At 44.8% G+C, this 25931-nt stretch overlaps 1 protein-coding gene and 1 pseudogene across 13 annotated transcripts in view; one reads left to right on the top strand and one right to left on the bottom strand.

Annotated features, from left to right (window-relative positions):
• The first annotated feature begins 4934 nt into the window (after positions 1-4934).
• On the top strand, positions 4935-17862 carry LOC101725146 (HUWE1-associated protein modifying stress responses 1 pseudogene; annotated as a pseudogene). Its single transcript, XR_015450564.1, has 2 exons — positions 4935-8351; positions 10011-17862. The product of XR_015450564.1 is annotated as an HUWE1-associated protein modifying stress responses 1 pseudogene (transcript).
• The window catches only part of Sp100 (SP100 nuclear body protein), a 76372-nt gene continuing 58726 nt past the window's right edge, over positions 8286-25931 (bottom strand). For 5 of the 12 annotated variants that reach the window (XM_021247062.2, XM_004868032.4, XM_004868035.4 and 2 more), the window contains 12 exons: positions 25140-25214; positions 24413-24460; positions 23044-23148; positions 20847-20989; positions 19527-19565; positions 18249-18287; positions 16517-16561; positions 12182-12297; positions 10619-10739; positions 10267-10338; positions 9613-9756; positions 8286-8539 (listed from right to left, as the gene is read on the bottom strand). In XM_021247062.2, coding sequence (XP_021102721.1) covers positions 8411-8539; positions 9613-9756; positions 10267-10338; positions 10619-10739; positions 12182-12297; positions 16517-16561; positions 18249-18287; positions 19527-19565; positions 20847-20989; positions 23044-23148; positions 24413-24460; positions 25140-25214 — 1076 coding nt within the window. In that variant the 3' untranslated portion in view covers positions 8286-8410. Of the gene's footprint in view, positions 8540-9611; positions 9757-10266; positions 10339-10618; positions 10816-11069; positions 11159-12181; positions 12298-16516; positions 16562-18248; positions 18288-19526; positions 19566-20846; positions 20990-23043; positions 23149-24412; positions 24461-25139; positions 25215-25931 lie in introns of those variants that run through there. The other 7 variants (XR_015450563.1, XM_021247060.2, XR_002390301.2 and 4 more) reach the window with 7 other exon arrangements.

Below are 25931 nucleotides of genomic sequence, written 5' to 3'. Positions count from 1 at the left end.
CTGGTCACTAATTGCAATCTTATCTTCTATATCTGAAATTCTGTCCTCACATTGGCTCATTCTGCTGTGTAGACTTTCAGTGGAATTTTTCATGTCCTGGAAATCTATTTATATCTGTTTTATGGATTCCATTTGTTTCCTATTTTGGGATTCCATCATATTCCTGAGCTCCTCTCTAGATTTCTTAATCATGTCTTGCACTAGGAGCACAATTTCTCCTGTTATCTGAGAAATTATTTCTGATTTCATTTTTTCCAGATCCCCTTTTGTTCCCAGTTCAGTGGGTCCAGATGGTTGAGTATCAGAATGGTCCATCTCATTTCCCTTTGAGGCTGCTGTAGGTGATCTGGAAGTCTTGTTTTGAGACTTATTTACGTGTTTTCTCATTTTGACTGGGGCGGGGGGCTGTTAGCACCTGCACGGATTACCTCCTGTGAGCTGGGTGAGGTGGGACAGGGGCTGGGAGCAGTGGTAGGGATGGTGACCCAAAAGCCCTTTCCTGTGGGCTGGGAGCAGCGGGAGGGATGGGGGCCAGGAAGCCCCTTCCTCTGGGCCAGGAGCAGTGGGACGATGGCTCAGAAGCCCCTACCTCTGGGCCGGGAACAGCGGGACTCAGCACCTTTGTCTGGTGGTCTGGTGTCCTCTGCGTCTTTGTAGTGTGGAACCAGGTGGCTGCCTGTCTGCAGCGGGGTGATTCAGCGTCTTCCGCGTGACTCAGGACCTCGGTAGGGCGTGCACAGACCTGCCTGTCTACAGCGGGCTGATTCGGCGTGTTCTGTGCGACTCACGACCTTGGTAGGGCATGGGCAGACCTGCCTGTCTGCAGCGGGGTCTGACCTGGGAATTCTTTTAGGGCTTCATCTTAAACAATGAGATCTACAGACACACATGTTCCCCCTTGGCTCTGTTATGGGTATGAATAGTTAGAAACCACTGAAATACAACAGCAGAGGCCTCTGAGTCAATTATAAAATTATAAGCACTGAGAATGCTCTAGAAATTGAGGTACGCTCAGGCCATGTCCCAGGTCTGATTGGGAGGTCTGATTTTTTAAAGTTCTTTATAGATTCTAAATAGCAGACCTTTGTATATTCTTAAGTATCAGAGAGTAAAAGTTTCATAAAATCTATCTCTAGAGTTATCTCTTGAATTCTGTTCAAAATCGAGCTCTTTGGCTCCTTCTCCTTCATTATCACCATTCCCCTCGAACACACTCTTCTGTTTAATTCTCTCAATTTCAGTTCATGGTACTCCCATTCAAGAACATGAATAGGCCGGGGATTTAGCTCAGTGGTTCCGCCACCTGCCTCGAAAGTGCAAGGTCCAGAGTTTGATCAGCTCTTTGGGTCCCTTCTCTTGGGTTTTTCCAAATAGCCCCATGGTGAACTTTACTTGTCTTGCCCCTTCCGGCTTTCCGTTCCCTATGCCTAGGCAGGTCTCGGGCAGCTGCTTGGGTGGGACCAGAGGAAAGGATCTATCACTCTAATTCTAAAACAAATTTTTAAATAAACCAGCTAATTTCTGGAAGAAAGCATTTATCAAGTTATTTTAATATGTAGTATAATAATTTCAAATTTCAGGGGTGTTTAAACAGTTAATAGTGAAATATTCATGTCTGGAAATAGAAAAAATTTATTATGAGCTTCTATGGTTTGTTTTAAACAGAGCAAGTGTGTTAACTTTAAAATACGAATAACCATGGCAATTTTCAGTTTTTGTTTGGCTTTGGTTGAATGTGGTGAGTGTCCATCACCCACCAGTTATCTGGGAGAGCGTTTATTCTATGTGAATACCGTTTCATGTTTGCATGGGAAATTGTAGCTAAACATTTCATTTTCCCTGGTCTGTAAAAGAAGCACAATTCTACTTGCTTTGTCTCTCCTATAATCCTTAAATCATTAGTTCCACATTTTTTTTAAAAAAAGGAAAACATGGTTTTTTTAGGAAGTTGTCACCATCTGGTTTTAAGAAAGTCATAGTGTCTTAAACACTAGAAATCTGTTTGTTAGCCATGGAAACCATCCAAACAGGTGGGCAAGAGAGGTGGAGTGGGATTGGGGGAAGGAGAAGAGAGGGTTTAGATCCACACACTTCTTCAAAAATTGCCCCACCATTCGCACCAAGTAGAAGCAGAAGAAATGTGTGTGATTTTTGACAAGGTTCTTCCATGACTAACATTCAAAGAAGGGGGTTGTTGGTAGTTGATAACAGTAGCAAGTGCTTTGTAGAAATATCTATATCTGTTTCCCAGTCTCATGAGTGACAGGGCAGATTTTTGGTATTTTCCCAATGTCATTAGCAGATAGTGGCTTGTGAAAGGGCTTTACAAAAATGGAGGAAGAAATCTCTTTTTACCTTTACAACCATTACGAGATGTGGGCAGAATGACTTGTTGGCAGCACTGTTTATGCATGAGAAAACCAAAGCACATCAATATTTAGTGTCTCCCTTCTTCCTTTTAGCACAGTCCTCTCTTCTTATCTCCACTGATCCACGCAACTGTCTTCTCCCACTGAGCACCCTTCCATGCCCTACCCATGCTCCAATGTTTCTGCCTTAACCAAAGTGCACCAGCTCCTTGTGAAGCCAAGACCCCCACATCCCACCCTGATGTCATTCCTCTGGCTTCTGGGAGTTCTTCTAACCCTGAAACGTCCAGATTCCAGGACTCTCTTCATCTTCTTTAATTAGCTAAATCTTGCCTGAAATATTCTCTCTTTTGCAAATTTTTTAAATGTCGCAAACATCAATCAATATACACAGCTAACACCCCGTCACCGAATCTCTTTTCCTGAAGTCCTTGGTTTGAAAAGCTCTTGATCTGCTTTCAAAGTATGGAAGTCAGAGTCCTGCTAAGTGATTTGCCTCTGGATGCGGTGGGCTCCATCTTTCCAGCCTCTGATCTGTTTTCTCACTGGCTGTTAGCTGTTACCTAACTGTGAAGCCAGGGGCCACATCTAGGGCTTTTGTGTGACACCCTCTTCCAATACAACTTTTTTTTTTAGTATATCATAACATAACTGCCGTGAGAAACAGATCTCCAAATGTTCACGTGGCTCAAACACATTCGGAGGGTTACGTGTGGCTCACACAATCAGTAGAGGGTGGTTCCTGGTTGTTGGAGGTCTTTGCTCCACACAGCCCTTTGGGGAACTCTGGTTGACTGAAGCTCTGGTGTATTCAACACAAGGCTTGCAAGGTCTTCTTGGATGAAACACAGAAAGAAATATAGTAAACATGTAGGGGCAAGTAGAAGAGGGAAACAGGAAGAAGAGCAAGGAGCAAGAGGGAGCAATGCTAAGCAAAGATACTCCATGTGGGTGAGAAGTTCTTAGTTTCTTCTGTAGTGCCTGAAACACTGAGGTCTGATGAAAAGAGCAGACCAAGATGACCTTGTGAGCATCCCAGGTATGAGTTTCCCCTGAGATTTCCTCCTGGGGTGCTCCATTACCACACACTGAGACTACTCTGAGACTAAAAGGGCTTTCATTCCTTGTGCAGTGGTTAGGGGACATGACTAGCTCAAGCCCAAGTCAATAATTAGACAAGGGAAGGAAGTTAGGATTGGGAACCATTGGCTAGAGATTACCATTTGTATTCAGAACAACCATGATTGCAATGGATTCATTTTAGTTGGGGATTCTATTTTCTGTACTTTCATTTTTAAAACAAGGGAGGTAAGAAGTTATAATTTCACAATTAATACAGAGGAACTGGTGTTTCAGATGGGAAAACTAAAGCTTGTGAATATTTAAGGATCTTTGACAAATCAACATGGAAAATTCAAAGTAGATCCAGGACTCATGCTCATTCTCATAGCAGAATTCAATTTTGTGGTTGTCTGTTTTGGCTTTTTTTTTAAATAAGAAAGGCAGAGACAGAATTTATTATCAAAACATCATTATGATCTCAAATCTTCTGCCAGGTGAGTTATCACATGATTTCATTATCTTTTTACTTACAAGTTCTTTTTAAGCCTTCCCCTTTATTTTCTAGATCCCATGAAGTGGGTAACAAAGGAGGAAACAAACCTTTAGAAAAATGCACTTGGAAACACCTAGCAGCAAGGAAGAATTATGTTACAATGAATAGCTTTTCGGTAGAAGATCGATTCAATTTTTCATATGTTTCTCAATTTAAAAACTTCTGTTTGACTACAGGTGATTCATATTGTGTACTATGTAACTGTTAGGATAGGATATCTGCTCTAATAAATAAATATGCAATGTGCAATGACTCAGGTGTGGCAGAAGTTGACATTTTGCTCCCGACAAAGTTTCAACATGTCAGGACAAATCTTCTCGTAGATCCTTAGGGGTCAAGTTGGAGAAAGGGATATGGTACTGGTTTCAGCCCATGACTTCCATGAAGTCATGGGGCTGGACGTCTCCTGCACACAAAGGAAGTAGCGTGGCAGACATCGTGGACCAGGCTTCAGGATAGCCTATCTCACTTTGGTACACATTCCTTTAGTTGGAGTTCACAGGGCACTAGCTAATAAGGAGTGTGGGGCTGGTCTTTGAGATGTGTGGCATGTTGTGTGCTTAGGAAGAAAAGGAGAACATGGTTTGGGAATTTAGAATGTTGTCTGCTACTGCCTTTTTTTCTTTTTTGGTACCGGGGATCGAACTCAGGACCTTGCTCTTGCGATGCAGGTGGCGGAACCACGGAGCTAAATCCCCGGCCCCTGTGCTACTGCCTTTTGAAGATTCAATTTATGTTTTTTCTTTATTTTTCTCTACTGTTTAATACAACACATTTTAGTGTAAAAACAAATGATCGATATTTTATACACTACAATTTCTTCAGAAAATCTAGAGCAAGGGATGACTTCATATTCCCACAGGAGTTCAACACTGCAGATTAAAAACAGAACTATTTAGAAAACTGCTGAGCTGTTTAGAGGAACATGCCTTCTGCTTGACTGCAGAATTCAAGATTCCTCAGCGATTGAGTCTTCTGGGTGGGCTCGGCAGGGGGCGCAGGCCGGGTGGTGCGGAGGGCTCGGCGGGCTACAGCGGCCCCGGGGAGGCCACAGCGCCACCGGCGGGCGGTAGCAGAGCTCCGGAGGCCGAGGCGAGGGGGCGAGGGACGGCAGAGCTCAGTCCGGCACGGCGACCGCCCGCGGGGCCCGGGGGAGGGTAGGCCCTGGGCGGGGGTCGTCCGGGGCTGCGCGGGGCCGCGGGGCGGGGTCGTAGGAGTCCCAGGCCGCCGAGAGGCGCTGCTGCCGGCCGACGGGTCCCTCCTCTGGGCCGCTGGAGGACGACGCTCCCGCGGAGGCCCCGCCTGAGGAGGCCGCGGGAGGCCGCGGGGGATGGAGGAGCGGAAGGAGGAGGGCGAGGCGGAGATCCAGGAGCATGGGCCGGAGCACTGGTTCTCTAAGTGGGAGCGGCAGTGCCTGGCCGAGGCCGAGCAGGACGAGCAGCTGCCCCCCGAGCTGCAGGAGGAGGCAGCGGCCGCCGCGCAGCCCGAGCACGAGCAGCAGAAGCTGTGGCACCTCTTCCAGAACTCGGCCACCGCCGTGGCTCAGCTCTACAAAGACCGAATGTGTCAGCAGCCAGGACTTTCTCTCTGGGTTCCCTTCCAGAGCGCAGCCACCGCTGTCACCAACCTCTACAAAGAAAGCGTGGATACCCATCAGCGAAGTTTTGATATTGGAATTCAGATTGGCTATCAGCGACGCAATAAGGATGTGTTGGCTTGGGTTAAAAAACGCAGAAGAACTATTCGCAGAGAAGATTTGATCAGCTTCCTGTGTGGAAAGGTTCCTCCACCTCGAAACTAGAGCTCCCCCAAGACTGACTGTAGTGTCCCCTAACCGAGCTCCTTCAGCGGAAACTAGCTCCTCTTTAGAGACTGATTTGCAACCCTTCTGGGAAGCCATAGCTCTGCATGGTAAAGCCGTTTAAACATATTTCTTTGGAAAGATGGTTAAGAGTGTGCCTGTGGACTCATTTTCATGTTTAGGCATAGATCCAGATATATTGTCTGCTTTTTGTCTATTACAGTAAACACTAGAAATGTTTGAACTAGAATGTAAGTTAAGGGCAATTTTTGACTGTGAGCTGGGCCATCCTAAAAATGTTTTTAGAAAGTTAGCTCAAGCATGTTGATGTTATAGTAACAGTCTTTCTGCAACATTGACTAGAATTTGTTGCTTTGCATTATATGATGTACATGTCTTCTTACTCTTCTGAGTTAAGAAAGTTCTTGTGTCTTAAGAATTCTATTGCATTTATAGCTGCTTGGAGGGCAGCCTGGTCCACAAGAGGCAAGTAAAGCAGGTAATTGTTGGGTTAGTTCTTGGGAACTGAGAACTGCTGTTGGGACCCTTCATTATCTTCTTTGCTGTAGAGGATAGGCATTGATGACCAAGGGGTAGAGGCGATAGGAGGGCCTTTTTTCTCTTTCCTGCTGTCCTTTGGGTCCTTCTTGCTTTGATAGGATGATCAGAAGTGCAGCTTGTGGGCAGATCCATCACTACCTTCCCAGGCTAGACCTGTCATCAGAAGGCATTCTTGCATGAGGGGCTTTAGGATTAAAGGAGAAGCCTGAGGAACAGGTTTCTTGTCAGGGATGAGTCTGTGGTTGCTTGCTCTCTAATACAGACTTCCATGTAGAGAACTGGGAGAGTTGTCTGTATGACAACATACAATATTGGAGCTAAAAGAAAAAGCAACAAAATAATTAAGAATTGATTGAAACCAAGTGAAAAATCCATTGAAAACATGGGTCAAACAGATGATTAAGCAAGAAGTAACTACTGAGAAGTAACTAGTGAGTTAGATTATGAATCCTGTTAAAAGTTAACATTTGTAGGCTATAGAATAGGTCATCTAAAAGTTAACCTGGTAATAAAAATGTGACAGATACACATGCACGCAAACACATGTGGTCTTTTATATCATTGAAACTTTAATGCCTATAGAAATTCTTACTCTCTTTTGGCATACTTTGATTCTTTCCTATACTCCTAATCAGAATATGGAGTTGGAAAAAGTATTTTTGTTTTTTGTGGCTTACAAGTTTATGGCAAGTTAAAAAAAAATTACTCCCAAGAAAGCCCATGTTACACGGACACAGTATTTAAGACTCTGGACTATTTTTAATATGTTAGAATAGTTAAGCTGTTCAGAACTTTTGGAACTCAGGCAAAAATATGATTGGTCTGCTCCTACTGAATTAAAGTTTGAAATTTACCCCTTAAGTTTGCAAATACAATTACAAGAGGTAAGCATTTTTAACAGATTTAGTTTATGGTACCATGTCTCAGATTTATGATTCATTCCATACTTATTTTTTTCTGTATTATACTACTGTCTTGTAGAAATAGTTTTAGGCAACAAATGCCAGCTTGTTAGAAGATCGTAATGTACTTGTGTACATAGTAAAAACAACAAGCTAGCCCCTCTCTTTGGGAAACTACTCTAACTCCCAGTGTATTTTCTCAAGTTGAATCTTTTTAACCTGTGTTTTATTATTTTAAACTTTGGGAGTTTTAGTGATGATGTAGTTGCACAAGGGACTATTTATAATTTTGACATTTAAATTGTTAAGAGTTTTGCAAAGCTTAAATACAATACTTTGTTGCAAAAAAAAAAAAAAAAAAAGATTCCTCAGCGATTAATGAGAAAGCTGGATACAACTTTACAAATTGTGTTCCAGGCTGTCGTACTGACAAACTCACCGAGTGTACTCGTCATTGCTTGTACCTATGGTTTCCAGAGCCAATAAACTTCTTTTTCTGCCCACAGATCACCAACACTGCATGCTATGATATGATTAAATATAGAGGTTACTTATGCAAAAGGTCATTTTGATCTGACATTGGCACTTTTGCCCCCTTTCATGTTTCCAGAATAAGTTCTTCCAGAGGAACGAAAGTCAACTTTCCATATTGCCGGGCTAGAATTGCTACGTCCTGCTTGAATTGATATTTTAAGTACAGAATCCCTGCTGTGTGTAGCCAGGAAACATTCATGTGTTTCAAAAATGATTTTATTATGCGTATAAGCTCATTTGATCCTCAAAATTATGCTGTCTGATGATGACATTTCATTATTTGAGTGCTGAAATAGTGTGTTGGAGACTTGCTTTTGGTGCCAATGGGGCATAGTAATTTCTGAGGCAGGCGTATTTCCCTGCAGGCTGTCCTGTATGCTCTCCATCAGCTACCAACACGTGACCCACTTCCTCCCATAACCAGAAGATATCAGGCGTGGGAACCTGTTCAGTACGGCTGTCAGATTTCTCTGAGAAAACAAAACAAGAAACAATGGAGCCACTGAAGATTCAGACAGCATTTTACTTACATAGACAGCAAAGGCGAGAACAAAGGTCCTAGGGCCAAGGTAATCAATGACAAAAATATGTATAAATAGCAATGATTATTTTAAAACTTTTTTGTTTGCTAGCTGCTGAAGGATCCTGAGTGGGGCAACAGGTGATTGTCTGGAGTCGTTTTCTGGACTCCAAAAATGGTTTTGAAATTCTTCTCAAATTTGTCTTCTAGCGTGCCCAGACTGATGAACTTTTTCTCCTGAGAAAACAAAGGCAAAAGTAATTGCAGCCATTATTCAATGCTCCTAGACTCCCAGTGTGTCAGATAATTGGAAGCCTCATTTGGACTATTCCAAACTCTAAGTGAGAAATAATCCAGTTCGGAGGAGTTTACGTTCCCCCATAGTTCATTTCTCTTTATTGGGGAGACAGAGAAGCTAAAATAGTTCTACAGGTTGAATATCCTCTATCCAAACGGTTTGGATTAGAAGTGATTTGAATTGCAGAATTTTTTGGATTTTGGAATATATGTATATCCATAATGAAATTATTTGGGGCATAAGACCCAAGCCTAAACACAAAATTCATTTATGCTTCATATAAACCTTATACAGATAGCCCAAAGGTAATTGCATAAAATATAATCAATAATTTCATGCAAAGTTTTATGGTGTGGATTTTACTACTTGTGGTCCTGTTGATGCCCGAAAAGTTTCAAATTTTGGAGTATTTCAGAGTTTGGACCTTCAGATGTTCAACCTGCATGTTGCACTCTAATTCCTGATTGGAAAGATACCAATTTAATTTTTAAAAAGTTCAACCTGCATTTTTACGAAGTTCTTGTTATTTGATTTTTAAACACCGCATTGATGATTTGTAACCATGTGATAGTACAGATTCACCCTTTGAGAAGCCTTGTTAGTTTTTTGATGGATCACTAGGAAATTAGGATGTAAAGAAATGTAAGGTTTTGAAACTTGAGAAACTTGATCTGGTATCTTCCTGTGAGAAGAGAAACACTGGTTTCCTGTAAAAGGCACTTGCATTTGCAGCGGTAGGCAGTGAATGGCTGGGCAGTGGGCTGTTCTCCACGGCTGAGAGTCGACTATCCAGAAGTGAGCAGGCCCAGGTGGCTTAGGCTCGCCTTTCCAAGGACGCCTTCTGGTGTGTTGTTACTTTCCCTACCTGCCCCCCAGGGCTTTAAAAATATTTCTGTGGAGTTTCACTTGTCCAAGTTTGCCACAGGAGGAGGGCAACTGAAACATTTCCCCAAGGAAGAAGGCAAAAGGGAAAGTGACTGAAAGCAAAAGGGACGCAGGGAGAACCACTTACTCTGTAAAATGGCTTGTGGCTCTGAAAGATGACACGGATGTCCTGCACAAATTCCTTCACTCGGGAGTACTTCTTCTCATTCAGCCTGGCCTTGATTTGGTCTAAACACACGCGTGCCGGTTGGCCCACAGATGCCCCTTTGGTCTGTTGAGGAGAACAGCAAAGAGAGGGCTGTCTGCATGTTTCCCAGTCTACCTTCCCCAGACTCTTACTGTTGTGGTTTGAACCTTTGTATCCTCACTCCCTCCAACTCATATGCTGAAATCCCCAGCCCAAGGTGACAGTGTTAGGAGGTGGACAGTTGGGGTCATTAAGTCATGAAGGTGGGCCCCTCTTGAGTGGGATTAGTGACCTTATTGAGACTCTAGGGATCTCTCTCTCTCTCATTTTCCACCAAGTGAAAACAGAGAAGGCAGCCAATCTGCAACCTGGAAGAAGGTCTTCATCTCAATCCCGTCATGCTGCCACCCTGACCTTCAACTTCCAGCCTACACAGCTGTGAGAAATACATTTCTGTGGTACATAGACAATCTATGGTGATTTGTTACAGCAGCTGTAACAGAGCCATCAACAAGGCAAAGGTAAGTGCAGCTTCTGCCCCTGGAATTCAGATTTTGACAAATGCAAGTTTCTAGCTTTGTTGCTGTTGCTTACATAATTTGGTTCTGTGACAAAGAAGGCACTTTCTGCACAGCAGTAGACCTTCAAGAGGAGCAGTTCACATTTCTGCAAAAGAAGGAGGAGATTTTAAGTGCAGAGCAGCTTAAAGAGAAAAAGCCAGTGCCCAGTCCAGACAGAACATGTGACTCCCAGAACTGTGGACTCTTTGAGAGTAGGAATTTCCCTGGATTGGAGATTCTCTACAATATGGATATTGGTGCTAGGTCATGTGATGGAAGCACAGCAGGAGAAAGTGATTTGTCTCTGGGCACCATTCCTCTACCTCTGCAAGATTGTGCTCCTCCTTGTGAATGATAAGAGGGGCTTCAGGGTCACATCAACTCACCAGCTGTTCCTCATCACACAGCGCCTTCATCAGAACCTCAGATTCCTGATGACATGGTTGGCTTTCTCGGTACTTTTTCCGAATAGCCTTTGTCTTGCAGAAGATGCAACTCCACGGGTTGCTGAGAGGTTGGGCATACAGTGAGCAAGGGGCAGGGTCTGCGAAGCAGCCACCATTCCTACAGCTGCTAGGGTCTTCTGCTCGAGAATGACATGGTACCATCTTGTATTTAGTTCCTCTCTTGGAGGCCGCTGCACTGAAACTCCATTTGGGCTCAACACCCAAAGACCTCCCCTCCCATCAATAGTGGTGACAGGGTGATAATGTGCCCAGTGAGATGTCCCAGCAGTGGAAGGACTCTCATTGTGCTCAAAACTTGGGGCTCCCATCTGACTCACTCTGCACTTAATAATGACCCTTGTCATCCCAGTCAAGTACTGGAATTTATTACCTTAAGAATGCGAGTGTAGGACCTTGGTAAGCCGTAGTAATCAGGATCCATAGTAAAATCAGGAAACCAGCCCTTGTTTCTCAACCTTGCTGAATAAGCGTGGAGCATGAGCTATAGACATTCTCTCCTCTGGCCTTGCCAGATCTAGATCTGGACTTTATGCTTCAGAAACTGCTTGGAAAGGAAATCTACTGACAGGGTGTCAGATCCATTTGGCTCAAGATTTATTCTCCTTCTCTACCAGGTTCTCTGTGCTAGGAGACTCTCAGTAACCAGGGTGACACAATGACCTGTCCTGGCCTTGTTGGCATCTCTTTGGCCACCCAGCACTTGCTCAAGGGTCCACTACAGAGTGTCCATTATACAGAAATGGGAGCTACACATGAGGTACAAAAAGAGGCGATCTGCTTTCTGCCTCTGCAGATTGCTCAGCTTATCAAAAGCAGAGATTGACATTGCTCCCCTGAGACAGCGTCCTGGGAACGGGTGGATCCTCTTAGACTCTTCCCATCATGAAAGGGCAATGCTCTGTCATCACTGGACACATTCCAGGGGTCATTCTCCTGGCCACAGTAATTCTGTCTACGACACCACTCACATCTTTTATCCATCTCACATGCCCCATCACCTCTGTCCAAAGACACATTTACAGCCCAAAAGAGTGCATCAGGAGGCTCCCACCCACAGAATTCAGAGGTCTTATCATGTACCCAGCAGACAATGGGATGGACCTCCAAAGGCTCATAGAACACCAGCTCCACCAACATCGTGTGTGATGTTCTCACAGCAAGTGGTACAAGCAGAACTCAGCCACAGTGTTTGACATCATCACTCCATCAGAGCACACAGGTTTGAGAACTCAGAAGGGGAGGTGGGATAACACCCCTTACTATTTCACCTAATAACTACCTGGAGAATCTTTGCTATCCATTAACTTGCTACTACAGTACCAGTACCACCGCTCTGGATGATACTTTTGGATCTCGATGCTAAGGATTCTGGTCCCTCTGCACCAAGACGAACCCAGCTAGAGACAGAAACTCTGCAGGATGTATGTGCTAGGCAGGAGGAAGCAGGAAGGGTGAGGTGGGGGAGGACTGTGTCTGACTCACCTCTCAGTTTCCACAGGCGGGATGTGGCAGTTCTCATGATAGGATTTTGGACAGGTATCGCAGCAGTACATCTGTCCCCCTTGGGCACACACTTCACATTCATTTGAATTTTCTGGCTAGAAGGGAAAGTGATGTAGATATCATTTGGATCACTTGAGCATTTAGAAGGTTGCCCTGTTGAAATTTGAGAACATGTGGCCTTGCATGTACCAAGATAACACTTGTAAATCTCTGTCCTCAAACCATTAACGGTATGAGTGGAGGTTTATTTTAGAAGAAGGCATTCTGGACCACCACAAAATTCAGGAGACAGTTGTGAGAACAAAAAAAAAATATTTTGAAAATAATGATTCTGACACAGAAGAGGTAGCAGCAACAACAACAAAGGGATGAGTTAAAGATAATCTAATTATTTGCCTTGGAAAACCTGGCTCTCGAATACTGTGTCTCTCCTAGTTGTCCGTATTTAAATTTACTCCTGTAAGGTGATCTACTGAGAGCTTGATATGATGGAACAAATCGAGATCTCACTCCATTCTATAGCCTTGGCAATAAATTCCCCACGAGTTGGAGAAAAGGCCTGGGGAGCAGTTCTTAGACTGGGGCTTCTGTTCCTCTGACAGTGTTCAGATGACCAGGTGGGTGTCAGGGAGGACATAGCTCTTTGGGTTTGGGAGTCTGGGGAAAGGTCTCCCACGACTCATCCAACTTGGCATGTAAGGTAGGGAGGTGCGGTCTCTAACATCAAAGAGCTGTTGTCATGGCAACTGCCTGGTTAAAGACTGAGCTTCTCTCTTCATTTTCTGGGCCCAAGAAAGAGCTGCAGCTTTGTTCTATGAAAGGAAAAATGGGAAATTCTAGAAAATTGACCAGTACTGGATTTCTGACCAATCTCAATATAAGTATGATCTTAGCCAAATTTAATTATATTTAGTGAAGTTAAAACTTTAACTATATTTGCATGTAGGTATTGTAGAGGGGTTTGCACTTGTTACACACAATAGAATTTTGTAGGCCACAATAAAAATTTAAGGAAGAAGCCCGCTGGTGGGCAGGGGAAGTCACATCCTCCCCCATTTTGGGTGACACTCTATGTAGCAGTGACAGGTGACCCCTACACAGGACAGTGCCTATGAGTGAGAGTTGTCTGGGGAGAAACAGCTGCAGATAGGCCCCTGGCTCCTCTCCTGGTGCCCTACGAGCAGAAGGAGAGCACCTTGGGGCCCACTGCGTGGTGGGGAGACAGTTGCTCCGCAGCAGTGGCTCCACCCCAGATAAAATATCCCCCGCACTGTCGGCTGTGAGGAGGCTCTCGCATCCTTCGGTGATAATCTAAGTACCCCAACAGGCTCACGGGTCCTGGGGCTGGGGCTCTGGTGGGTGGGAAGGTGGCAGGGAGCACAGTTCCACCTCTTCCTTCTAGAAACACTCTGCTTTCTTCCGTGACTCTGCACTCTCTTGGATTTTTTTCCTTAACGCTCTGACTCTTTCTTCTCGGGTTGTGCGGTTAGAACTCGAGGCTCGGTTCTACATCCTTTGCTCATTTCACTCTTCTCAGTGACCACAGCTTTTCCCATGAACACATTCAGCACACATCCTCCGACCTCTCCATCCTTTTCCTGGCCCCGTCTTGCGTCCTCGAGTGTGCCAACTCTGCTTCCATCCTCTCTAGTGGAAACTGACTGTCCCGTTCCTGGCACAATTCCCAACCCTCGTCTTCCTGTCTCGAATCTCCACAACCACCAACGTCCATCCCGAAGCCTGCATGTGAACCCCGAGTGGCCCCGTCCACACCCTCAGCCCTGCAGCAGTCTTGCTGGTCCTAAGTTTTAAATACCTCACCTCTCTCGGAGCTCCTGTGAGGCCTGCTGCGGTAAGGATGCAGAGAGCCCATTTACAAGCCTATCAGCTGAGCAAACTGCCCTGCTGTTTGGGTTAAACATCATAATAGTTAGTAATATCACTCCCGGGCCCAATGAGCTGAGGTAATTTCAATTATAATTAGAAATTTCTCGGGCCAGGATGTAGCTCAGTGGTGCTGCCGCCTGCCTTGCAAGTGCAAGGTCCCGAGTTTGAAACCCGGTACCAAAAAAAAAAAAAAAAGAAAGAAATTTCTCTTCATTTATGAATTTAGTATAAGAAAAGACACAAAAGCCACATGTATGAACAAACTCTAGCCTGCCACGTGAATCTGGCCCAGAGGCGCTCTTTCAGTAGGAACACTTGGATGGCCTGGTAGGGACGTCCTTGGCTCATCCTCTCAGGTCTCCTTAGGTTGCCTGAGCGGGGGCCTTATAACCATCCTTCCTTTTTGTCACCACAGGGAGACTTAAGGATGCTGAAAAGTGTTTGTGGCTGCTGAGTCAAGGTTTCGGGATCATCATCCTATAAAATACACTGAGAGGGCCCTGAGAAGGAAGGAATGATGCAGGCAAGTCCTGTTCTTGGAGCCCCATCATCTAAGAAGACCGCACACTGGAGTTATGCCTTATTATCATTAGTAGTAGTAGTATTAGTATTAGTATTAAATTTGTGGTGCTGGGGATTGAATCCAGGGCCTAGCACATGCCACACTGCTATATCCCCAAGCCCTCTCCTCAATCTTTTTTGGCAAGAGATTTGTTCTTTTGGTTAGCAGTGGTTCTCAACTTGTTATATAGACTTTCAGAATCACCTGAGGAAATTTTTTTAACAAGCTGGGGATGTAGCTCAGTGGTAGAACACATGTCTAGCATGCAATGGGCTCTGGGTTCAATCCTCAGTGCTGCCAAAAAAAAAAAATCCAGGTAACTAGGGCCCTATCACCACATAGTCCAATTCAGGCTGAGTTGGGACTGGGAAACCGGAGCAGTTCACAGGACCCCAGATTCTCCTAGTTGTACCGTCGTACAGTGGTCTCTGAACCAGCAGCATCCCCTGGATTTCTAGAAATGCACAGTTTGGGCTCCAGTCCTCACAGGAGGGGTCAGGGGCACAGGGTGGGGCTCAGCCAGCATGGATTGGATGGACACTAGAAGAAGCAGCACCAGTCCACGGCCACTCCCAGCTGGCGGTGTGTTGACAAGCCACTGTGGGAGGCTGGGAAAACTATGATTCTTGGGTGGTCTTTGAGACCAGTAACATCAGAGGTTGTTGACCCCGTGACCCCAGGGCACAGCCAGGCACAGAGCCCATGCTCTCCCAAGCAAGGGCAGGGGAGTCCTAAGGAAACCATCATCGGCCTGCAAGTTTGGCAGGAGTAAGGTCATGGAAAGGGGTGCAGACATCCAGTTGCATTTCTGTTTTCACAGAGGGCTTGGCTGTGAGCTTCAAGAAAAACAGTCCATGTCTGCTTGTTATCACACAAGTTACGCAGACCCGGAGGTGAAAGCTGTTTCACCACTGAAGGTCTCAGCTCCAGCAGAGGAACGAGTGCAGTGTAGACTTTTCTAGATCTTGCAAGGGCAGTGCATTTGCGAGGAAGCCAGAGGGCATGGGGGCCCCCTTTCTACCCTCTCTCTCCTGGTGTCCTGTGTCCGGCTGCACAGTGATCTGGAGTGAGAGGTGACCCTGACTAAAATGTCCCCTCATTGCCACAAAAAGAACCAAGCATGATCCAGCTGCTGACAGAGGGGGCCATCCGTGATTTCAGCAGACCCCAAAGTGGGCAGCCACACCGAGAGCAGAGATTGCACAGGGCCTGAGGGATCAGAATGGGATGCGCTTCATACAGCCCCAGCGGAGCAGCTCGAGGAAAAGTGTCCTGTGGCTCACTAAGGGGCGGTGGTTTGGCTCCCTTCATACTGGGCCTGGGGGCATCATGAAGGCTCCACTTTCTCTGCAGGACTGAGGACAAGGTGCCCACCTTGAACTTGCCAGCAGGGCCTGACTTGTTCTTTCTGTCTGATGCCTAAGACCACCTTGAGCTCTACTTGCTCCAGGGAGCAAATATTGAGGGCTTTTCTTTTCCATCCCCACTGCTTCTTTAAAGTGCCATTTTCCTCTCAAATTTGCTGCTTACCCATCATCTGCAGGCCGGCTCTGCCCATGCCCTCTTTAAGCTCTATCTCTAGAGACCCCAATGGTATAGAGCTCTGCCTCCAACACTCGATTTTGAGGGGAAACGAGAGCATGGAATGTTTCCACTGAAACGGACAAAGGATGCTTTCAGTGGAGATGCCCAATCCTGGACAAATGCACCCGGCTTGGGTGCACAGCTGGTGTCCCCTGCTCATCACACAGCGATGTGCTACACCTCAGAGTGAGATTGCTTCAGGGAAAAGCAGTGGTAACACAGTTGAGGTGCCCAGGAAAAGGCTGGGCTCTTACAGGTTAGAGCCGGCAGTCAGTACTTACATAAGGGTCCACTGGGGCATTGAGGTAAGAATCTAGTGTTCTCTGCTGAAAGAGACAAAGGTTGAGTGACAATATTGAATGTGGTATTGCATCAATCACATATTTGATCGCTTCTTTAAGGGGTTTATGGCGTAGCCCTTTTTGTTTTGTTTCAAATCTGCTTTTATAAGCCTGTGTACTTATAAGAGAATTAAAAACTATTAAATTATGTATCAATGAGTTCTAGTGCCAGTTCCATTCCCTGCCCCTTGGATGCAGGGTGAATCTTTGTGAACCCCTACAGGGAGTCTGGCCTTCCTTACCAGGCTGAGCTGGAGAATCTCTACTCATTCTCCTACTTGGAAGGCCCCCAGGCAGTTTTCCTTGAATTAGGAAGTGTCACCCTCTGGGAGCAGCATCAGTGGGAATCAGGCTGGGACCGCATCCTCCAAGGCCCCAAGTGGGCACAAGGTCCCGGATCTTGGAGGCCTTGCAAGGGGAGAAGATCTCCCTGCCTAGGAGCACAGCCCTGAAGATAAGGGCGTCCAGGGTCCCAGGCTACCTTCTTCTTGAAGGTAGGCACCTTCCCACTCTGTCCCGAAGCCCTAGAGCTTGCCGTCTATTAGTCATTCTCCCAGGTAAGACAAGGAGGACACGATCCTGGGGTCTGTTGTCTTGGCCTCCTTTGCAGGGCATTGCCAAGCCCATCGCCAGGGCCTTAGTAGTTGCTTTGCAGTTGTTTGCTGGATGGCTACACAAGCGCATGACAAATGAGCACAGTTCTCACTCAGGAAAAGAGATTTCTTAGCTGCCAATAAGTGACCATGGGCTTCTATATCTTACTATTTATTCTAGAGCACCTTAGCTAGCACCAGCAGGATTAACAGGAAACCTATGAGCAGGGAATCTGCCAACAGCAGCGCCTGGCACATGGTGCAGAGAGTGACCCAAGCACCAAGGCCAAGGAGCTGGGGAAGCAAGAACCTTTGGAGAGGCCCTCTGAGGACAAGGTGGTCCCACCTCTAGAGCTGTGATCCCATAGGGAGCAGAGGGAGGGAGCTGGGACAAAGTGGTGAGAGGTGGCGGACTCAGTTTATCAGTCCAGACTGAGTCACCTTTAGCTCTCTGGAGCTGGGTGGACATGTTTGGTCTTAATGAATGCATCAAATAATGTCTCTTTATGCAGAAAACCCTATGGATATGAAAGCTAATCACTGAATCTCTTGTCATGAAGCCAGTGGGCAGGGAGCCGGGAATCTAGCTTTGTGAAGACTATGTCCTTTTGATGTGATAGAGATACCGAAGGTCACCTCTGTCAAAGATTTTGGAAATGGAAGTTCTCTTTTTTTTTGGTACTGGGGATCAAACTTGGGACCTTTCACTTGCAAGGCAGGCGGCAGCACCACTGAGCTAATTCCCCAGGGAAATGGAAGTTCTTACATCTTTCTCCTTTACCAGGTTCTGTTTTATATCCAGCCTTAGAGAGATCTTGGAAAACATCAAATTCTCACCACTTTCCCTGGTGTCCACATAGCATGGACATTGCTGGTCCAAGACCTCTACACTACTTCCAGAGAGGGAGAAATCGGTGTCAGGGACAGAAGTGAAGTCTGCACAGCCCTGCTGGTGAAGCCAAAGGCTCTCTCCATGAAAAGAGATTTTCCATGTCAGTAAGCTGTATTTGTCAGTATGTGTTACTATAACAAAGTATCGGAGGCTAGGTGAATACAGAAAAGAGGTTCATTTAGCTCACTGTTCTGGAGGCTGAAGCACCCATTCTGATGATGGCCTTCTTGCTTGCAGAATCCCAAGGTGACACATGGAAAGAGAGATAGAGATGACAGATGATGGACAGATAGATAGGTAGATAGGTAGATAGGGCATGCGTGGTGCGTATCTTTTGGCCTCTCACTCCCTTATGTTTATGTTTTATATTGTAAGTAACTACTTTAGGGTAAGGATACACACTGTATTAATTTTTCTTATTCTCTTATTTTGCTATGAAATTTTGTTTTATTTTCACATAAAATTGAAAAATACATTTATCATAATTTTAAAAAGCCACTAATATCCAGTCATGATGTTCTTAGCTAATTCTAATCACCTCCAAATCCCCCACCTATTAACACTGTAGTTGGACTGATTTTCCATCTTCTTTAATCTCTCACAGTGGAGGTTAAACTGCAACACATGAGTCTTTGGGGATTCAAAGCACATCAAACATAGCAGCTGCCTGACAGGGTTCTTCTGCCTTTAATAGCTATATTCTCAGGTGTGACTTAAGGAAAAAGATTTCCCTTCTGTGTGTGTGTGTGTGTGTGTGTGTGTGTGTGTGTGTGTGTGTGTGTAGTGGAGGAAATATAGAAAGAAAAGGAAAAGATTCTGGGTTTTGTTATTTGCTTCTCTGGGTGATATATACATTCCAAGGAGAATTTTACATTAGGTTCTATGGAGTGCCCATAGGATGTTTCTAGGAAATCCTATGCTCCATTGTTATTTCATTAAAAATAGAACCCAGAAAAAACAAGGAAAGACAATCAGCATTTAAGCTGAGGTTGCAGAGATGGAGGTGGTTAAATGTATTGTTTTGTGGATTTCAAAATTGTGCTTGTTTTTCCAATTTCAGCCCCACCTTTCATATTTAATTTTAAGAGAGGACGACATTTGAGTATTTTTCTAACATGTGTATACAAGGTCAGTTCAATCTTACTATTTATTTTTTTCCATTAAGTTTATTGGTACACTTTAGGCATACAACACAGTTACATTCATCCTTGGGAACTTGTACCCTTACGTGATGTATCTTGGTTCTTCTTTTTTCCCCATTCCCCTGTCCTCCCTTCAACCCCTCTGTCACATATGTTTGAATGCTGGAGGAAGTCTTGGCCTCTTGTGTTATGTTTGAAAGCAGCACCATATTATAAAATTGAATTTTATCGGGAGTGGTCAATTAAAAAACTATACAGCTATAGAGATGGAAAATCAGCAAGGTGACAGAGGAGACATTGGCAGAAGATCATAGGATAATTACCTTTTTTCTTCTACTTGGTGGTTCTGGTAGATATCCTCTCTGAAAGAGAGTAGAGGTTGATGTTATGATGAGTCTTTGTTTTTGTTTTGTGAGCTTGGCATTTCTGGTTGCCTTTCAGATACTCCAACCTGGGTTTCTCACTGTGAACTCACATTCAAGATGTCTTTATGGAGGTTATTTCCCATGCTTCCCAGTGACTCATGGAAGGATTTAGACTCACTCTTGTGGCCCCAGGACCCCCACAAACTGCCCAGTGATGAATGGAGCCTTATCATTCCCTTATCATTGACACACTGAGGAACAGATTTTCATGCCACCCTTTCTCTGTACATAGAATGTCCTCATTGGAGCTCTTCTCCAGGAGGCCGGCTCAGTGCAAACTGCTCTATGAAGTGGTCCACATGCTCTCAGCCTCCCTCTGAACCTTCACACCCTGGAGCTCCTGCCCCTCTTCCTGCGGGCGTCTCATCACAGTAGTGACGCACTGCAGTCCTGGCCAGGGGCTCCCCTGTTTTCCTCCGTTGTGGTTGCAGATGAGGCTTAGGAAACATTCCTGCATATGATAGATGATCCAAGGGACAGGTGACAGCAGGAGCATTGTACCTGCCACAGACTGTCCCTGACTTTTCCATATCAGGAGTTGATAAGAGGAGAAAGGAGTCAATTAAAAATGCTGTATATATATATATATTTGCAGTACTGGGGATCGAACTCAGGACCTTGTGCTTTCGAGACAGGCATGATGCCACTGAGCTAAATCCCCATCCCTCAATATTCTTTTTTAAGAGAAAATTTGAGGAGTCTGAAGCTGTAGCTGAGTGATAGAGCACTTGCCTAGCATATGTGAGATTCTGGCACCATAAAAATATAGAAAAATTGTTAAAAAATGACATTGAGGTAGCTTAACAAAAGAAATGTTGAAATAGCCCATAACCCAGGGACTACTATGTTGATGTGTTATTTCTGGTATGTGTTTGCATGATGCTACTTTTAACACTGGCCCACCAAATTTAAGGAATTCCCTCATCCTCCAATTTAAGTTACTTCCATGTCACCAAATTTGACAGTTAATTAGTGGCAGAGTGAAGGCCACAACTTACTGCCCTACCTTCAAATGGGTATGAGTTGATCGATTTAAGAGGATAAGGTGTAACATAAGCCAGCCAAGACAACACCTTGGTCTGTTCGTAATAACATCTGCACTGTGACCCAAGAAAAGAAATCATGACAGTTTTCTGGACACAGCAACTCTGCTAAAGCTTGGTGTTGGTGAATCGTGACACCAGAATCCTTGTTGGAAGCCATTTGTCACTCAAATACCGTCATCAGTTCTTTCAGGGTCCATCCATGGCAGCGCACACTGAGCTTCCAGTTCTTGGATGCTGCGTGATTTCCTCTAACTTCAAACTCCCTGGGGCTGAGCCAGCTTCCGTCCTCACCCTTTATGCTCTTCTTCGAGACTCCTATAAAACCAAGACAAGCATCCTGGCATCCTGTGCCCTTGGGCTCAGATCCATCTCAGGAGCGTGTGTGCTTCCTCTCAGACACCAGGGACCCCACCCAGTCTGAAAATCAAGGACAGAAGGGATTCCCTGCCTTATGTGTATATTTCTTTGACCTTCATGCAATCAGGAGAGGAATTACCACTGACATTACCTTTTAAAAGTACCTCACTGTATTAAAAAGAGGTGAAATGAATGACCTAAATAATGAGCTAACTTCTTTCTCCTCCTTTTTCTGAGCCCCAGGATGGAGCCAACATGAGTTTCAGAGAGGCAGATGAGGAGGAATAGCCCTGCCTTCCTTCTGCTGGGTCCTTGTGAACCCCGTTTGGCATGTGAAAGCTGTCATTGCTGCCACATCTGCCTCGCCTTATATGAAACTGTTCCTTGAACTAAAGACAATCAATTACTTCTCAGATTTTGGGCTCATGGCCATTTGATGTTTATAGTCATATGGAAATGTTAACTAGAGGGAAAAGTTAATTACACAGACAGTAGAGTCATAGAGCAAACATTTATATTTGTTGGTATCCATACAACTGTCACGTGAGAGAGAGGATCGATCGTGATAGATATTGATTCTACAACAATTATAATTTGCCAAGTATTTTATATCTATTATCCTATTTTTTTCTCATAAGAAAATGCTGAGAAAGTTTTATCATTGTTTTTTTGTAAGGAAGGAAGTTCAGGGTCAGAGAGACTGAGTGCCTTGCTGCAAGTGACCTGAATGCTGTGTGCCCTGGTTTGAATACACTCTCAGTGTGTCTGTCTCCCAAGGGTTCGAAGATGGAAGGCTTGGTCCTCAGTGTGGTGATGTGACAGGTGGTGGATTCTTTAAAAGGTGAGGCTACTGGGAGGCCCTTAGATCATTGATGCCACTGCCCTTGGGGAATTCTCCATCATTCTCTGGCTTCCTGTCTTGTGGTGTTATCTCTTCCTCCTACACATGGCTTCTGCCATGATGCCATTTGCCATTAGAATCTCACCAAAGGCCAAACACATGAGGATCTTCAGCATCTAGCCTCCGAAATTGTATGTAAGCTAAACAAACCTCTTCTCTTTCTGAAGTATCCTTCCTTTAGTATTTTGTTATAGTAAAGAAAAATGGACTGATACGTTGTTGGTATAGCTGAAACTTGAATGCAGTTCTTTTCTCTAATTCTAATCTGGTCTTTTCCCACTTAGGTTAAGGCTGAATGGGTATCATAGGGAAGGGGCCTGTCAAGGTTGATGTTGAGTTTTTTCAGGCTTGTCCATTTTCTACCCAGCTGTTGAAGTGCCCGCCCTTGTACTGGGTGCTAAATAGGCATCTTGTGGGCCTTTGCCACGGGTGAAGGTGATATGGCACTGGAAGACTAACATTTTACAAAATTTAAAAGTGTGCAAATGCTACCATTACTGCAGCCTATCTGGGGTGTTGTTCAGAAAAGAGTTAACATGGCGGGCCTGAGACTATCTTTAGGAGCGCTTTTGTGTAAGGTTGGCCCTCGGTTAGTGTGTGGAGATATGAATTTTGGGAGCAGTTTTGCAGCTCCCAGAACGGATGGGATTGGCTCCCTGTACATGAACTGTTTTAACTGGCAATGTGGTTTCTGAAGAACCCGCCTCCCCTCCTGCAAGTCTGGAATTCTGGGGTACACTACCAGAGCTATGCTCAGACCAACTTCCCCGGTAGAAAACATTTCACGTGTGTCCTCACGGTGGGCTGCTAGGAAAGGAAGTGGCCTCTGTGTGACTCCCATGTGACAGCACTCTTGGGAAGCTTGCGCTTGCTTTCCTCTGGGCTTTGCCCAGGTTTCTTTTCCCTTTGCTGACTTTGCTTGGCATGCTTTCACTTCCACAAAGCCTGGGTGTGGTAAGACCATGTCCTGGGTATCAGAAATCCTCCCCGTCAGTCTCCAAGCCCAGAGCTGGACACAGTGACCCCCCAACACCAGTGTCTACTCCCTCAACAGAACTCTCTTCACAGGGACACTTTACTGTTGAAAAGCATGGAGGACCATGAAACTCACCTTGCTTAAACATCTCCTTATACAGAGTCCCCTTAGCATTACCGCAGGTCACAGGAAGTTCAGGAATATTGAAATTCACATTCGTTTCCTTGGGAATTCTGGGACCTGCAAGGAAGTTTTTGCATTTTAATTCCATGTTCTTCTAAAACTGTCCAGCCTCTCCAATACTCCTTGAGATTCCTCCTTTAAAACTTGAAAATGTACTGAATTTTCTCCATGAATTACTTACATCTACAGGTTTTTGGGGCAAACTGGATGCCCTTAGATAATGTCACCCTACAAATCACAGCCCTCCACCAACTCCGGGAAAGCCTTGTGGGCAGAATCTGAGCTCCCAAGCTTGTTGGCCCAACTAGTCACTGCAAAATGACTTTCTTCCTGATGTTTGGAAGACAGATTTCTGGTAATTTTATGCCTTTGATCTTAGGAAGAGGAAGAAAATAACTCAAATTTGAACCTAGTGTCCCTGTTCAAGGCATCGACTGGAGGAGCAGAGCAGGATGGCAGTAGGCACCTAACCTGGCGATATCTCTCTCTCTCTTTGGCCTCTGCTTTGCTTCTTCACCTGAGCTTTCTCAGTGGCTCAGGGCAGTGGCCTCGGTAGAGGCTGCAAGTTTCTCAGGGAGCCCTGCACACCACATGCGGGGGACTGGGCATTTGATTCCACTGAAGCCAGTACTGAAGGCCTTAAAATAAATTTTAGGGCTGCTGCTCCTGCCCTTCCAGCCGAGGTTAGGGGGCCCATCAAATGCAAGTTGGGGCTCCTTTCTTGGGTATAGATAATGGGCCATCCACGGTCTTCCCAGACTGCTTCAGATACACACAGACTATCAGGGCTTGGGTGGCCCTACCAGGACACTTCATCTAATTCACTCGACACTCTCTCCTCCATCTTTACAGATGAGGAAACTGAGTCAAACAGGCAGATCCCAGACCAAAGTTGTACAGTTAAAGCAATTGTAGGAATTAGAATGTAGGTCTTCTGTTGCCATCTAGGGTTCACTTCTGTGCAGAGTCTGTGATCTTCTACAAGGGCAAGATGTCACCAATGTGAAGGTGGGTGCAGGCCCGGCAGCCTGGGTCTCAGATGGACTGTCAGTGGAGTGGGAGACATCACCAGCCTGTCGTGTCGAAATTGACCAATGTCTGTGAAAAGCCCAATATTTGCTACTGATTCCATAAGCAAATAGAGAAAATTGACTTATCGGGGCCGAGGATTTAGCTCAGTGGTTTCGTTGCCTGCTGTGTAAGCACAAGGACCTGAGTTCGATCCTCGGTACCAAAAAAAAAAAATTGACTTATCACTCAGAACATGGGTTAGGAATTGAAATGTTTAACTGATAAAAGTTTATTAATCATTTCTTTTTACCTCTTTTTCGGACTCTTCTCAAAAGTTTAGTGTTGGCTCTTTTTCTCCCTAAGAAAATTGAAAAACAGCATTAATGTCTCTAGTGTATAACAGTGCATTGCAAATAGAATGTTGAAGAAAACACTGTTTGAAGGTAACTTTTTAAGAGCCTGTCTAATATTTAAAAAAATATCAAATGCCCAGAAGTCAGGAATTTTTTTCTGAAAAGGGCCAGATAGTAAATATTCAAGGTTTCGTGTTGCACATTCTCTGTTGTGACTCCTCAGCTCTGCAATTATATTGTGAAAGCATCCATAGATGATAGGTGAATGTGTTCCAATGAAGCTCCATTTACAAACAGTTGGAAGGTGGGTTAGCCCATCGGGCCACAGCTTGCTGACGTCTGGTCTAGACTTAACCTAGGTCCACACAATAACCACCAGTGGTGGTAAGAGGAGGGCTGGCTACGTCCCTGTGAGTTACAGTGGGGTCGTACCCCACCCCCCAACTTTTCCAGAGTTCAAAGTTACCAGCTGAGCAGAGGCAGCAGGGTAGGATCTGGCCCCTGTGGTCAGGTCATAGCTTTATCTGTAGGTTATTTTTGTTGTTGTTGTTGTGCTATTATCTTTCTTTCCCTGGCATATTTTGGAAATTCACTAAATCCGATGTGTTTTTCAATGGCTGTCACTAACAGCATAAAATAAAGCATGAAAATTGATACGTTTATTAAAAACATTTCTTTTTTTACCTTTTGGCCAACCTCTTTTCCTTGGGGCTCCATTACTCAGTGTGGAGAGAATTCTGCTCCCGCCTCTCTTTCTCCCTAAGATAATAGAAAATATGAAAGCAGATGTCACTAAAAAGTCACATTTTATACAATAGTGCTTTAAAAGTTTTACTGTACTGTAATTTTTCAAGAGCCTAATACATAAATGAAAATATGAAGCCTATGGCCTTGTAATTGCTAAGCCTCAATGGTTAACTGGGGTCAAGAGAAATGAAAAACTGCAGAATCCGACGCAGAGAATGTAATAGTGTGTCCCGTATCTTCTTTCTCCTCCTGTTCACAGTGTGAGGTGTGTGCTTGGGCTGAGTCTGGCTTAAATAATTGCGTGTTTCCCAGCCTTGGACCTGATGTGGTAGCAGGACTCTGATTCTGCTTAATTGATTCGTGTTTCTACTGCCAGTATTCTTTAGTCACAACACTCTTTCTGACAGTTGCTCCTCCCCCCACTTTTCCTAATTGCCATCAGGAGTCTCTGACCCTTGCATTCCAGGTTCCAATGGCCATACAGTCTCAGGTAACAAAAAAGCTAGATCTGAACCCATGGAGAGTCTATATTTTCCTCCTTATTTGAGGGCATCCAAGATTTTGGATACAAACGTGGACAAGTAGGCAGATTACTGTTTGCCTCCCCCATTATCATTCTTTGTTTCTCTCATAATAGTTAAAACTGCACCTGTGAATACCTAGCCAGAAATTATATTTCTTAGTCTTACTCGCCAGCTCTGGCCATATGAGTAAGTTTTGGAAGCTGGA

The sequence above is a fragment of the Heterocephalus glaber genome, unplaced genomic scaffold (genome assembly GCF_053883595.1).
Source record: "Heterocephalus glaber isolate CG9 unplaced genomic scaffold, H.glaber_assembly_v1.0 deba00001004, whole genome shotgun sequence".
Taxonomy (NCBI): Eukaryota; Metazoa; Chordata; class Mammalia; order Rodentia; family Bathyergidae; genus Heterocephalus; species Heterocephalus glaber.
The sequence above is the reverse complement of the archived record's forward strand: the minus strand, read 5'-3'. Positions and strand labels throughout refer to the sequence as shown.